At 43.0% G+C, this 14,463-nt stretch overlaps 1 protein-coding gene and 1 pseudogene across 1 annotated transcript in view; both read left to right on the forward strand.

Moving 5' to 3' along the window:
* The window catches only part of DNAJC21 (DnaJ heat shock protein family (Hsp40) member C21), a 31,490-nt gene extending 17,845 nt beyond the window's left edge, over positions 1-13,645 (forward strand). The window contains exons 10-12 of the mRNA XM_075540926.1: positions 7,529-7,698; positions 12,305-12,383; positions 13,161-13,645. Coding sequence (XP_075397041.1) covers positions 7,529-7,698; positions 12,305-12,383; positions 13,161-13,328 — 417 coding nt within the window. The 3' untranslated portion in view covers positions 13,329-13,645. The remainder of the gene's footprint in view (positions 1-7,528; positions 7,699-12,304; positions 12,384-13,160) is intronic.
* Positions 10-7,503, forward strand: LOC142438900 (barrier-to-autointegration factor pseudogene; annotated as a pseudogene).
* Positions 13,646-14,463: the final 818 nt, after the last annotated feature.

A 14,463-nucleotide genomic window follows, 5' to 3' on the forward strand; every position in this document is an offset into this window, starting at 1 on the left:
GTATGGGGAATTAGCTTTTAACTTTCAGTCATGAATGTAATGATGTCTATGAGAATAATATTTTCCTTTTTGTAGCTAGCTTTCTAAATTGCTATTATCTGTGTTTTAAAATATTGCATCTAGATTTCTCGTAGTATGAATTATTTGAATGACGAAATTAAACACTAGGTATGCATCTTGATACATCTGATTGCAGTAAGAGCTTTTAAATCACTTGGAAAATTGAAGTCCACCATTTTATTTTTCAACAGTTTTATTGGCGTAATATTGACATATACAATTCATTAGCTGTCATGTCAAGAAGAGATGTACAATCATCACCACAGTCAGTTTTGAAACATTTTCTTCTTTCTTGAACTCATCTGTTATTCGCTCACCATTTCCCCCAACCTCTCTACCATACCCCCAAGCTCCCCTCCCATACCCCCAAGCTCCCCTCCCATACCCCCAAGCTCCCCTCCCATACCCCCAAGCTCCCCTCCCATACCCCCAGGCTCCCCTCCCATACCCCCAGGCTCCCCTCCCATACCCCCAAGCTCCCCTCCCATACCCTCAAGCTCCCCTCCCATACCCCCTAGTTGTTCCGCTGTCCATGGCGCCATCTGCTCACCACACCCTTCTCCCCATCTTCTTCCCCCTCTACCTTCCGGGGCCATTGGCCCCATTGCCTTCTCCCTGGGTTTCCCTCCCATGATCCAACCCATATAATTAGGCAACCCATTGTGGTTCTAAAGATAATGGCAATGATTTTTGCATCACTTTAATGTAATCAATTATCTTGTTTGTCAAGATAATATTTATTGAAAAATTTTTTTCTTTTTCCAGACACGATCTTTTATTTTTACAAAAAGTGTAAATATGGCCTTAAACCCCACCTTACTATACTGGCAACAATCCCAATATCACCCATTCTGGGGGAACTTCAGCCCCTTCCATTATTACACATGTGTCTTAGGACTAATTTACTAGGACGTGGAGAAGCTAGAATTTACACAGATAGGTTCCAGCCAAAAAGCTTGAAAATTTTTAAATGTTATTTTATACTTCCAAAGTGAGAAACTGGCATGCGTTACATGAGCGTAATTATTGAAATGAAATATAATAATCATTATCTTTATTAGCACAAAGTAACTTGATTCACAAAAAGCTAGCATACTAGCAGAGCACAGCAGTTGGAATAAAGTGGAAAATGTGAAAGAACAAATACATCATCTCAAACAGGAGCTGGAAAACTATGGTCATGAGCGAAATCCAGCCTGCCACCCAAAATTTTATAGAAACAGGTAGAAAATAAGTACACAAAAATATGTGCAGCACAATTGGTCATTAGGGCAGCACAAGTTAAAGTCATGATGCAATGGCACTGCCCATCTGTTTAGGTGCCCTTGGTTGCAGCTCCTAATGACTCAGTGTACCACAGAATGCAGCCCTGCCCAGCCCTGCACTCTGTACAATGTTGCAGCCTCCACATCAGCCCGCTTCTTTGAGGGTCTGCCTCTTTTTCGGTATCCCTCTACTTGAGCACGCCTGATGTACTTCTCTAGGGCTAGTCTACCTGATAGCATCATCCAAAGTCTTGCTATCCCTGCCCCTAAGGAGCACTGTGGCTGTACTTCTTCCCAGCCAACTTAGTTTGTTCTTCTGGCGGTCCGGGGTACTGTCAGTACTCTGTGTCAGCACCACCCTTCAAGTACATTGTTCTTCCTCATTCATTGTCCATGCATCATGAGCTGCCAGAAAGACAAGCCTGTCTGATGAACAATCTGGAGGAGAAAACAACAGGGCCGACAGTTCCGGGGGAAAATGGGAGAGGGGAGGTGGGGGGAAAGGTAGTGGTGTTTACAAACCCAGGGACAAGGGAACAACACTTTGGTGGTGAGGAGGGTGTAGGAGGCCTGGCAGGGCGTGATCGGGGCAATGTAACCAAGAGGAATTACTGAAACCCAAATGAAGACTGAGCATGAGAGTGGGACAAGAGGAAAAGTCAAGCTAGTGGCGAGAGGAGCCGTTACGGGTGAGCTGCCGATTAATACGCCTGCTCAAGATGACAACCTCCCAGAAGCACCGAGATTTTGTGGCGGAGCTCATGGGGGAAAAGCCGGTGAAGAGCCTGCCTGGGATTGGTGATGTCCTGGGCAAGAAGCTGGAGGAGAGGGCCTTCGACAAGGCCTATGTGGTCCTGGAGCAGTTTCTGGTGCTGAAGAAAGATGATCTCTTCCGGGAATGGCTCAAGGACACGTGTGGCGCTGGTGCCAACCAGTCCCAGAAGTGCTTTGGGTGCCTTCGAGAGTGGTGCGACGCCTTCTGGTGATGCTGTCTGGGGAGCCCCCAGGTCCCAGCTCAGACTCTCCTTTGGTGCAGCTGGGTAGGGACTCTTCCCCGTCCTCTGGAAAGGAGAAGCTTGCTGTGTCCTGTTCGCATCCAATGGCTCCAGGGCCTCCGGGAGATCTCTGCCCTCACCATTTCAACGTTTTCGGATTTCACACTCTTGCATGAGTTCCCCTTCCTTCCTTCAAGTCCCGGTCCCCTGCCAGGCCCACGGTCACAGTTACCAGTTTTCCTGGCCCTCCCCTCACGCTCACCTTCACCTCTGGTCTGTTTTAGGCCATTTGGCTCCTTTTTGGTAGAACGGCCTTTGTCCTTGTGAAGTTTTTTAAATCAATAAAGTCAGTGGCCTTCAAAAAAAAAAAAAAAGAGGAAAAGCCAAAGGAAATAGAGGAAAGAGCTAAGAGGCAAAGGGCATTTATAGAGGTCTAAATAAAGGCATGTACACATGTAAATATATTTATATAGGAGGATGGGGAAATAGGTCTATGTGCATATATTTATAGGTTTAGTATTAAGGTAGCAGAAGGACATTGGGCCTCCACTCAAGTACTCCCTCAATGCAAGAATACTTTCTTCTATTAAATTGGCATTCTATGATGCTCACCCTCCCGACACAACCGCTGAAGACAAAGTATGGTGAAGAAAGCTGATGGCGCCCGGCTATCAAAAGATAATAGTATCTGGGGTCTTAAAGGCTTGAAGGTAAATAAGCAGCCATCTAGCTGAGAAGCAACAAGGCCCACATGGAAGAAGTACACCAGCCTGTGCGATCACCAAGTGTCAAAGGGATCAGGCATCAACAGAACAAAAAATCATATCATAGTGAATGCGGGGGGAGTGCAGAGTGGAGACCCAAAGCCCATTTGTAGGCCACTGGACACCCCCTTACAGAAGGGTATCGGGGAAGAGATGAGCCAGTCAGGGTGCGATGTAGCAATGGTGAAATATACAACTTTCCTCTAGTTCCTAAATGCTACCTCCTCCTCCACTATCATCCCAATTCTACCTTAAAAATCCGGCTAGACCAGAGGATGTACACTGGTACAGATAGGAACTGGAAACACAGGGAATCCAGGGCAGATGATCCCTTCAGGACCAGTGGTGTGAGTGGTGATACTGGGAGGGTAGAGGGTGAGTGGTTTGGAAAGGGGGAACCGATTACAAGGATTTACATTTGACCTCCTCCCTGGGGGATGGACAACAGAAAAGTGGGTGAAGGGAAAGGTCGGACAGGGCAAGATATTACAAAATAATTTATAAATTATCAAGGGTTTATGAGGGAGGAGGGAGTGGGGAGGAGGGGAAAATGAGCTGATGCCAGGGGCTTAAGTGGAGAGCAAATGTTTTGAGAATGATGAGGGCAGTGAATGTACAAATGTGCTTTACACAACTGATGTATGTATGAATTGTGATAAGAGTTGTACGAGCCCCTAATAAAATGATTTACAAAAAAAAAAAAAGCCTGTGTGGCTTGGAAGAAGTCCAGCTAGCGTGCTCATGAGGAGCAAGGATGTCCAGACTTTCTCTCATGAACTTTGTGGACATGTTATTTGAAAATACTCTTTTTAAAAACTGAAAAGATTTAGAAGAAAACTTGGGTAACACACATTAGTAAGTATGCATCAAACTTCATATTTGGCTTATCCAATTTATACTAATGCTTTTGACAGTTCTTTCCATTTTCATATTTCAAAAATAATACATGACATGTTAGATGGTAAGCTGAAACTTTTTGCATCAGTGATGAGACTAGGGCAAGTTGAATGCTCCTTTTAGCCATTTGGCTCATGCTACCGTCCATCCAAGACTGTACTCAGTACTTTCAAACAAACTCTCTTGCCTTTGTCGGGGCCAAGGAGCCCTGGTGGCATATGGGTTGTGCTCTGAGCTGCACACTGCAAAGCCTGCAATTCGAAACCCCCAGCTGCCGTGCAGGAGAAAGATGAGGCTTTCTTCTGCACAAAGATTTGCAGTCTCAGAGACCCACACAGTGGGTCTCTGAGCCATCATTGACTCCATGGCAGGGAGTCAGGTTTGTTGGTTTTGTCAGTTACCAGAACCACCAGAGCAGCAGTTCTCAACCTGTGGGTTGTGACCTCTTAGGGGTCGAATGACCCTTTCACAAGGGTCACCCAATTCATAACAGTAGCAAAATCACAGTTATGAGGTAGCAAAGAAAATAATTTAGTAGTTGGAGGGTCACCACCACATGAGGAACTGTATGAAAGGGTTGTGGCATCAGGAAGGTGGAGAACCACTGCACTAGAATAAGGGAGAAGTAGAGGAGGTGGGTTGTGTACCTAACCTGTGTTGGTCTGATCTTGATCGTGGGCACTCTCCATGAATGGGGCACAAATGGTCCTAACTGACAGAAGGGATTCAGTAGAAAGAAAATGTTTTGAAAATGATGATGGCAACATGTGTACAAATGTGCTTGACACAGCGGTTGTAATGTCACTGGTATTCATAGGCCAGCAGGTCACCCAAAGTGGACAGGTTTCAGCAGAGCTTCCAGACAAAGCACAGACTATGAAGGACTCGGCTGTCTGCTCTGGAGGAATTGGTCACAATAGACACAAAAAGCTTCAGAGATAAGCCTACGAGGAAAAGTTCAAATACCATTTACTTTTATAACTGTCTCGAAAACACACCCCAAAGTTCAAGTAACTTTGCACACAATGCCCTGATTGAACATGACCAGTGGCATAGCTTCCAGCGTCCCAGCAACACACAAGCCACACAATACAAAGTGACAGACAAGCGGTGGCTGGGTGTTGTAGGACGGAGCAAATGAATAAACAGGTCAGTGCTTGGAAACTAGCTGCTCTTGGTCACAGGGAAATATCACTGAAAGAGCGGGAGGAAGAACGCAGTGCTACTGGGCTGGAATTGGAGGTGCCTGAGCTCAGAAGGAGCCCTTGTGGCCCTGTGGGTTGAGTGTTGGGCTGCTAACCGAAAGGTTGGCAGTTCATCCCACCGTCTTCCATAGAGCTTGACGGTCTCAGAAACGCTCCAGGGCCTGTCTGTCCTGCTCTGTAGGGTTTCTGTGAGTCTGGATGATGTGGACGGCCGTGAGTGCACAGATTGTGGTTTCTAAATACCGTTCCCCACTGATCGGATTCAGGGCACCTGGGAGACCTGATGGACTCCAGGGCTGGGACAGGAAAGGTACAAGGAAAACCCGTAGCATCTTCTGCTGGAAACGAAAGTGTTCCAGGTAGGTGGGGATGTGTCAAATGCTCCCACTAGCCAGCTTGAAGGACCAGCCAAGTTTGGGAGGGATCGTCAAAAAGAATACTGGCGATAGATTATCATAGACTGGTTTTTAAAAGAAAGAAAAATTTGTGAATTCATACTGAAATTAGAAACAGAGAGCAGGCTGGCCTGGGCTTAAAGGACCCAGAAGAAAATGGAGTTAGTGCTGGCCGTGATAATGCAGGCAGAGAGCTGCTGGTGTGCGGCCACAGATGTAATTCATGAGTGCGTCAGCCCTGACCCGTCTCGGTAATTAAGGGCCCCTGGGGAGCAAGAAGGATCTTCACAGTTTGAAAGTAGCATCCCACAAGTTTCTTGTTAAACCAGGAAAAAGGTATGTTCCAGGAGAAAACTGTAACCGCTTAGCCAGTGGTGTTTGTAACATCACCCCACACACGGGGACAACTCCCTTTGCCCTCTGATACCTTCTGAGGACACGGTGTTGTCTTTATAGAACCCTCGCCAAAAATGTTTAACTTTAATCCGATTCTAAGGAGACCTTCAGGCAAAGTCAGGTCACGGGGCGTTCTACGAAACAGTCGCCAACTTGTCAGCATGCATGACTCAAAAATAAAAAGATGGGAATGTTGTAGATTAAAGATGATTAAAGAGGTGTGAGATGTGCTTTGGCTACATCCTTTATCAGGGGTTGCAAGGCCACAGGACTGTTAAAACAACTAGAAATTCGAACATGAGTTGTGTAATAGATTTTTTTTTTTAATTTTAACAATTTATTGGGGCTCATACAATTCTTTTCACAGTTCATATATATACATACATCAATTGTATAAAGCCCATCTGTACAGTCTTTGCCCTAATCATTTTTTTCTCTTTTCTTCTTTTACATTTTATTAGGGACTCATACAACTCTTACCACAATCCACACATATACATACATCAACTGTATAAAGCACATCCATACATTCCCTGCCCCAATCATTCTCAAGGCATTTGCTCTCCACTTAAGCCCCTTGCATCAGGTCCTCGTGTAATAGATTTTTTAAAAAGGCAAAAAGCACATTGCCTATAGAGTCCGTTTATGAAGACCCTAAGGGACAGAGTGGACTTGCCTCACAGGGTGTCCAAGGCTGTCATGTTTACAGAAGCAGGCTTCCACAGCTTTCTTCTTCAGAGTGGTAAGGGATTTGCACAGTCTGGTTAGCAGCCTAGCAGCTGATCACATGATCTCTAGACTAGTATTAGTGTTAAATTCTTGAGCCCGATAAAGAGGGTGATGATGGCCACATAAAGGTGCCGAGGCTGTAATCGGGTGAGGTGCCATAAGACCTGCCAGCTACCTGCTTCTGGATAGATAGACCAGGGTGCAGAGATGTGTGTGCACAGTGTGTGCACACGTGGTACAATGTGACACACACAGGAAAAACAGTTGAATTTGCTGAAGGTGTGCTTGCCAAACCTCGTTCTTTGCTAGTGCCTGTTTGATTCCTGTGTTGTGATTCTTCATCCCTCCTGACCGGAGAAGTAATGTTTGTTCACTCACATCAGAGGGAAACTAGAAATAGCGTCCCTGCTTGTGCCTCTAGTGATTGCTTAACATTGAGTCAAATTGTAATCCAGCTGTATGTAGCATTTCCTATCTTCTCTTCTTCCTAACTATGTTGGAAACATCTTTTCCCCACATAATTGAATGATTGTCTTTGGAAACATGGTTTTTAAGACCTTCATACTCTTCTTTCATACATTCTGTCATACACTTATTGCACATTGGATGCCTGTGGACTTTTCCATAACTTACTATCTCTGTGATGCATATCCATATTTGAAGCGCATTTCCATATTCTGCACCTCCCTTTTTAAGATGTACGCCTACCAAGGTATGAGGTGTAATATTATCTATTATGAAAATTATTTGGCAATGTCACATAAGATGGCAGTATTTTGAGAATAATTGTACTTAAAATGGCACCTGTGATTTGTTAACTAGAGTTATGATGACAATTTAAATGAAAATGGAACTGGAGAAGTAAAAGTTGATCCAGAAGATACCAATTTAAACCAAGACAGTGCCAAAGATTTGGGAGACGGCCCCCAAGACAACAACAGTGTCACCGAGACCGCTGAACAGTGTGACAATCCACAAAGTAATACTAAAAGGTGAGTCAAAGTAAATTAATTCAAGAATAAATATGAAAAAGGTGAGTCAGTTACTTATTGTTTCCTTAAAAATCTGTTTTCAGTGAAATTTTGGTGTCATTAGTTAAATTTCTTACAATGTATCAACATTCTCTTTAAATGCATTCTGGTTGCTCTATTTCCTGGGCAACTAGGGAACTCTAGTGTCATGAGTTCAGTGTATCTTAGGGTGATAGTCTCAGGGAACCCTCTTGTCTCAACTGGTCTAGAAGTCTGGAGTTTTAAAGAATTTGAGTTCTGTTTTATCTTTGTCCTCTGGTTTTATTAGGTCCATCTGTCGTAGCTCTGATCAGGATGGTTGGTCCACAGGAGCTGGGGACCACCTCCTTCAAACAATTCTGGTCTCAGGATGGATAGGACCCTGGTGGGTGTGGGCTATTAGCGCTATGGACTAGTTTGCTCTCTGAGACTTAAGTTTCCTTCTTTCTCTTTTGTTGCTAATGCAGAGATACAGTTGTATCTTTGATGGCTGTCTGTAAAGTTTTAAGACTCCAGATGTCACTCACCTTACTGGGATGCAGAAGGTGAACTTTGTGATGATGTCAGTTGACTAAGTTGTCCCATGAGAGTAAGGCTTAAGCCTTTGAACTCAAAACCATTCTTGTAAGTTGTTTGATGATGTATGAGAAGGCTCTGTAACTGTGCCCTCTGTGGATATATACGTGTGCACATGTGCACATCTATGTTAGTGTAAACATAGATGCTTCTTTTGTGCATGCCTTTGTATAAACTTGTACTTATCCCTATACATGTTTGCCTACATATTTACACATGCTACTATTACCCTCAATTTAAAAAAAATTATTGGGGGCTCGTACAATTCTTATCACAATCCATACATAACATCCATTGTGTCAAGCACACATACACACATCATCATTCTCAAAACAGTTGCCTTCCACTTGAGCCATTAATATCGGCTCCTCATTTTTCCCCCTCCCTTCCCACTCCCCCCTCCTTCTCGAACCCTTCATAATTCATAAATTATTATTTGTTTGTCATATGTTACACTGCCCTCTTCTCTGCTGTCCATCCCCCAGGGAGGAGGCAATATGTAGACTCTTGTAATCGCCCCCTCCCCCTTTCTACTCCACATTCCCTCCACCCTCCAAGCATCACCATTCACACCACTGGTCCTGAGGGGGTCATCTGTACTGGATTCCCTGTGTTTCCAGTTGCTACCTGTACCAATGTACATTCTCTGGTCTAGCCCGATTTGTAAGGTAGAATTGGGATCCTGATAGTGGGGGGGGGGCGGGGCGAAAGCATTTAAGAACTAAAGGAAAGTTACATGTTTCATTGTTGTTACCCTGCACCCTGAATGACTCATCTCCTCCCCACAACACTTCAGTAAGGGGAATACTTTTTTATTATTGTTCGAGTTGCCAAGTTATATTGGTGCAAACCTCCTTTTATCTTGTATGCTTCTTAGCGGCATCGTTTGCTTTGATCAAGCTGTGTTCTTACACCCACATTCTACGCTGGTTCCCCTGCCCCCAACCCAGAAATAAAACATGTCCAAAAGGGAGCTTAAAAGTTTGTTGAAAAATTCCATGGTCATTTTTCCATGAACTTATTGAAGCCCTCTGGATTTATTTAGTGATTTTCCTTCACCCCTCTATTCTTCCTTGATAATCACCAGTGAACATGGGTCCCTGTTGATATATCTAGTCTTATCTTGTAGAAGTGGGATCATGCAGTATAAATCGTTATGTGATTGACATAATTTCACTCTGCACAGTGCCCTCCAGATCCATCCATGCTATGATTAATGAGCTCATCATTGTTCTTCATGATTTTGTAATATTTCATTTTATGTACCACATTTTTGCTTGTTTATTCATTTGTTGAGGGGGGCTTAGGCTTTTTCCTTTGCTATGGTGAATAAAGTTGCAGTGAATATAGATGTGCGTGTATCTGTTTGTGGTACTCTTATTAGGCTTCTAGGGTACATACCTAAGAGTGGGATTCCTTGATCACCAGGGAGTTAGATCTCTAGTTTTCGATGAAACCTCACACTGCTTTTCATATTGTATTACTGTATTGTATTACTATCCCAATGCAGTAGATAAAGTTTTATCTGTCCCCCTCCCACACACACACCTGCCCCAACCTTTGTGATCTCTTAGAGTCATATTGCAAAGAAGCGGTCGATGAAAAACCATTTCAGGAGGCGCAGTCTGTGATCAAAGGAGCCCTGGTGGTTAGTGGTTACTTGTTGTGCTGTGCTCTGCAAGGTTAGTTTGAAACCCCCAGCCAGCTCCTTAGGAGAAAGATGGGGCTTTCTATTCCTGTAAAAAGTTACAGCCTTGGAGACCACAGGGGCAGTGCTACTCTGTCCTATAGGGTCACCAGGAGTCAGCATTGACTCGATGGCAGTGAGTTAGTTTGGTACGCGATCAAGAAATGATCCTGAAGGAAGAAGTTCAAGCTATAGTAAACGCATTGGTGAAAAATGAGGCTCCAGGAATTGAGGGAATACCAATTAGGAAAGTTTCCATAAAGAGATGTAGCATTGGAGGTGTTCACTCATCTAAGTCAACCAACCAACTGGAAGAAATCCAATTTCATGCCCATTCCAAAAAAGATGACCTTGCAGAATACAGAAATGATCAATTACTAGCATGAGTGTCACATGCAATGAAGATTACTGCTGATGAAGATTAGTCAGCACGAGCTCCAGCAGTATATTGACTGGGATCTGCCAGAAAGGCAGGCAGGCAGGATTCCGAAAAGGTTGTGGAATGTGAGAAGATATCATTGTCAGGTCTTAGCTGAAAGCAGAGAATGCCAGAAGGATGTTTACGTGTGTTTTATTGACTACAAAAACATTCAAATATGTGGATCATGAGAGCTTATGGATAGTAGTCTGAAGAGTGGGAATTCCGGAACACTTAATTGTGCTCATTTGCAGAGCCTGTGCATAGACCAAGAGGCAGTTGTTCAAACAGAATGTGCGATACTGCATAGTTTAAAATAAGAGAAGGATTATTTCAGGGTTGTATTCTTTTACCATGTGTATCTAATTTGTATGCTGAGCAAATAATTTGAGAAATGAACTATGTGAAGAACATGACATCAGGATTGGAGGGAGACATGAACGATCTGCATCATGCAGTTGGTTGACATAACATAACCGTGCTTGCTGGAGGTGAAGACAACGTGAAGTACTTCCCGTTGAAGATCAAAAGCTTCAGCCTTTTTTTTGTGTGCCATGACTCGGATGGCTTCAGCCTTCAGTGTGGATTACCCCCCTGCTTAGTGACCCATCATAGGTTTTCTCAGGCTGTAAATCTTTACTGGAGCAAATGGCCTCAGTTTTCTTCCCTAGGGCAGCTGGTGATTTTGAACTGCTAAACAGCACCTGGCAACACCACTAGCATGGATTGCACCTTAACATAAAGAAAACAAAATCCTCACCACTGAACCAATAAATAACACGAGTAACAGTGAAAACGTCGCAGTTGTCAAGGATTCATGTTGCTTGGATCTACAGTCAACCTTCATGGAAGCAACAGTCAAAGCAACATATATTGCATTAGGAAAATCTGCAAAAGGAACCAAATACATAGCATTTTGAGACTGTGGCTTACTTAACCTTGGTATTTTCAGTCACCTCATATGCATATGAAAACTGGGTAATGAATAAGGTAGACTTGAGAAGCAATGCCGATAGTTTTACAAAGAATGTAGAATATACCAGAAGAATAAACAAGTCTGTCTTGGAAGTGTGGATTGTGAGACTTTGTCTCACATACTTTGGACCTGTTCTCTGGAGAGGCCATTTCCAGGAAAAGACATCATGTTTGGTGAGGTAGAAAGAAGGGTAGCAAAAAAGTGAAGATCCCCTCCCCACCCCCCGCCCCCCACCCCCCACGGCCCATGAGATAAATTGACACAGTGACTGCAGCAATGGGCCCAAACCTCACAATCACTCTAAGAGTGGTTTGGGACTGGGCGGTGTTTCGTTCTGTTGCACATAGGGTCACTGGGTCAGAGCTCAGTGGACAGCGAGTCCCAACAGCCACGGCCCGCTGGGAAGAGCGTGCAAGAGGAGTGTGCTCCGAGACTGTTCAGCTACTTTAGACAGAGCCCCTTATCCCGATACGGTTTCTGTCTTGTCCTGGCATCAGCAGCCTGCCTTCTACAGGAGAACAAGGCTGCTGCTGTACCTGTATTCCCTCCCTAGCACTGGCAGACACTGGGTCACCTTCCAAGAAGTGGTTTTGGGGGAACCACATTCAGAGGGATAGATTTTTTTTGTATGACTGCTACTAGTTGCGGGTAAAGATGGTTTGCTTCAATAAATGATGCTTAAGTGAATTGAATTTTAACAAAACACCCTGTCCGAAAGCTCAGGATCTTATTTTAGCTTGCGTTTCAATGGTTGCAAGGAAATTACCTAATTTTTGTGCCAAATTTGATCTCTTCAAAGGTGTTCATTTGAACTGTGAGAATTAACTAAGTCATTCTGATGAAGGAGTTAACCTTTGGAATGCTTCTCACTCTCACAAGTGATTAAAAGGAATACGCTTTACTGAGCTTATGTGCGTTACTTATATTTCAGTGTTCCTAAACCCAAAGGAAAGAAAGCCAAAGATACCAAGAAACCTGCCGCCAGAGGACCTGTCGAGTCAGAAACAATGGTAGGTCAGCATCATGCTTGCATTTTTCTGTGGCCCTTGTGTATCAACAGTATAATGTCCTAACGACGCAAACGGGTCCCTAGAGCCCTTCTGCCGGAAACCTTCTGCAAAGGTGTGGGTCCCTGAACTTTCACTTGGCAAATTTTGAATTTATATATGTTAATATGGTTTCTCTTTGAGGGCAATGAATGTACAGATGTGCTTTACACAATTGATGTATGTATGGATTGTGATAAGAGTTGTATGAGTCCCTAATAAAACAATTAAAAAAGAATTCTAAAAAAATGTGTGTTGGAAGTAATCAGAGTTTGTAGTAGAACAATTATTTTTCAGTTTTCTGAAATCTGAAGCTTTGGCGACTTTTAAGATTTTGAAGTCTTAATTGTCAAGCATAATGATTTTGAAGATTAATTGTGAAGCATAAATGATTCCTCTTTAAACTAATGGGGTACCTGCCACACTGATTGTTTTTTTGTTGTTGTTGTTTCTTTTAAAAATCATTTTACTGGGGTTCGTACTCTTATCACAGTCCATACAACCATTGTGTCAAGCACGTTTGAACATGTGTTGCCACCATTGTTCTCAAAACATTTTCTTTCTAGTTGAGCCCGTGGTATCAGCTCCTCAGGCCACACTGCTTGTTGTCCTGGAAGCTTCCTGCTTTAGAAGGACGTCTTCCTTTTATAATTGTTGGATGTGTCATCTCAGCACTACACTAGAAAACACTGCCCTCGGAGATTAATGCTTGCCTTTATTTACCATTCTTTCCCTTCTCAGGGTGATGTCCTCATCAGCTGTTCAACCTGCCACGGTGAATTTCCTTCCCGGAATAAGCTCTTTGAGCATCTCAAGGCCACGGGTCATGCGAGAGCACTTACCCCATCATCATCGCTGAACAGTGTAGCAGGTAGTCGAAGCAAGAAAGAAAAACGTAGAAATAGATAGGAATTCTTCAACACCTTTTCTTTTTGACTGTCTTTAGTTTTCAAAACCAAAAACTGAACTGAAAACCATCTAAGGAGTTAAAATTTCAGTGATCTGCAATTTGTTGCATTGTGGAAGATTATTTTTTATCTTGTAAAAACTTTTTTGTTGTCTAATATATATTTTTAAACATTTCACTAGTTATTGACTGAATTCTGCTCTTGCTATTTGACTTGAATGTCTCAAAACAGGTAAATATTAAAAAGTGTGCATTCTTGATTTCTGTTGGCTCATATGGACAGAAATGTACAGGGAAAATTAAATTATTTTAACACACACATATGCCCCTTTCTGTTTTATTTCTGAATTTTACATGAAATATCTAAAAAATGTATTAATGCTTTCATATTTTGATATACACAAACACAGAGATTTTTAAAAATCATTTTATTAGGGCCTCGTACAACTCTTATCACAATCCATACGTTCATCCATGTGTCAAGCACATTCGTACATTTGTTGTCATCTTCATTCTCCAAACATTTTCTTTGTACTTGAGCCCTCGGTATCAGTTCCTCATTTTCCCCCTCCCTCTCCCAACCTCCCTCTCTCAATAACTCTTGATAATTTATAATTTTTTTTATGTCTTACATTGACTGATGTCTCCCTTTACCCACTATTCTGCTGTCTGTCCCCTAGGGAGGGGGTTATGTGTAGATCATTTGATCAGTTTTCCCTTTCTCCCCCACCATCCCCTTCCCCTCCTGTATTGTTATTCTCATTATTGGTCCTGAAGGGATCATCTGTGTTTTCAGTTCCTATCTGTACCAGCGTACATTTTCTGGTCTAGCAAGATTTCTAAGGTAGAATTGGGATCATGATAGTGGGTGAGGAGGAAGCATTTAAGAACTAGAGGAAAGTTGTATTTTTCATTGGTGCTACTTGACTGACTTGTCTCCTCTCCACAATCCTTCTTTAAGGGGATGTCTAGTTGCCTATAGATGGCCTCGGGTCTCCACTCCACACTCCCTCTCATTCACAATGATATGATTTACACAGGGATTTCTAGAAATTTGTGAGGAATTTTTCAAAGTCCCCTCATATATATGACTGTACATATGTAAACACCAAGTTTAATCTGCTAGGGTTCCAGTTC

Source organism: Tenrec ecaudatus, chromosome 2 (assembly GCF_050624435.1).
Source record: "Tenrec ecaudatus isolate mTenEca1 chromosome 2, mTenEca1.hap1, whole genome shotgun sequence".
In the NCBI taxonomy this organism is placed as follows: domain Eukaryota; kingdom Metazoa; phylum Chordata; class Mammalia; order Afrosoricida; family Tenrecidae; genus Tenrec; species Tenrec ecaudatus.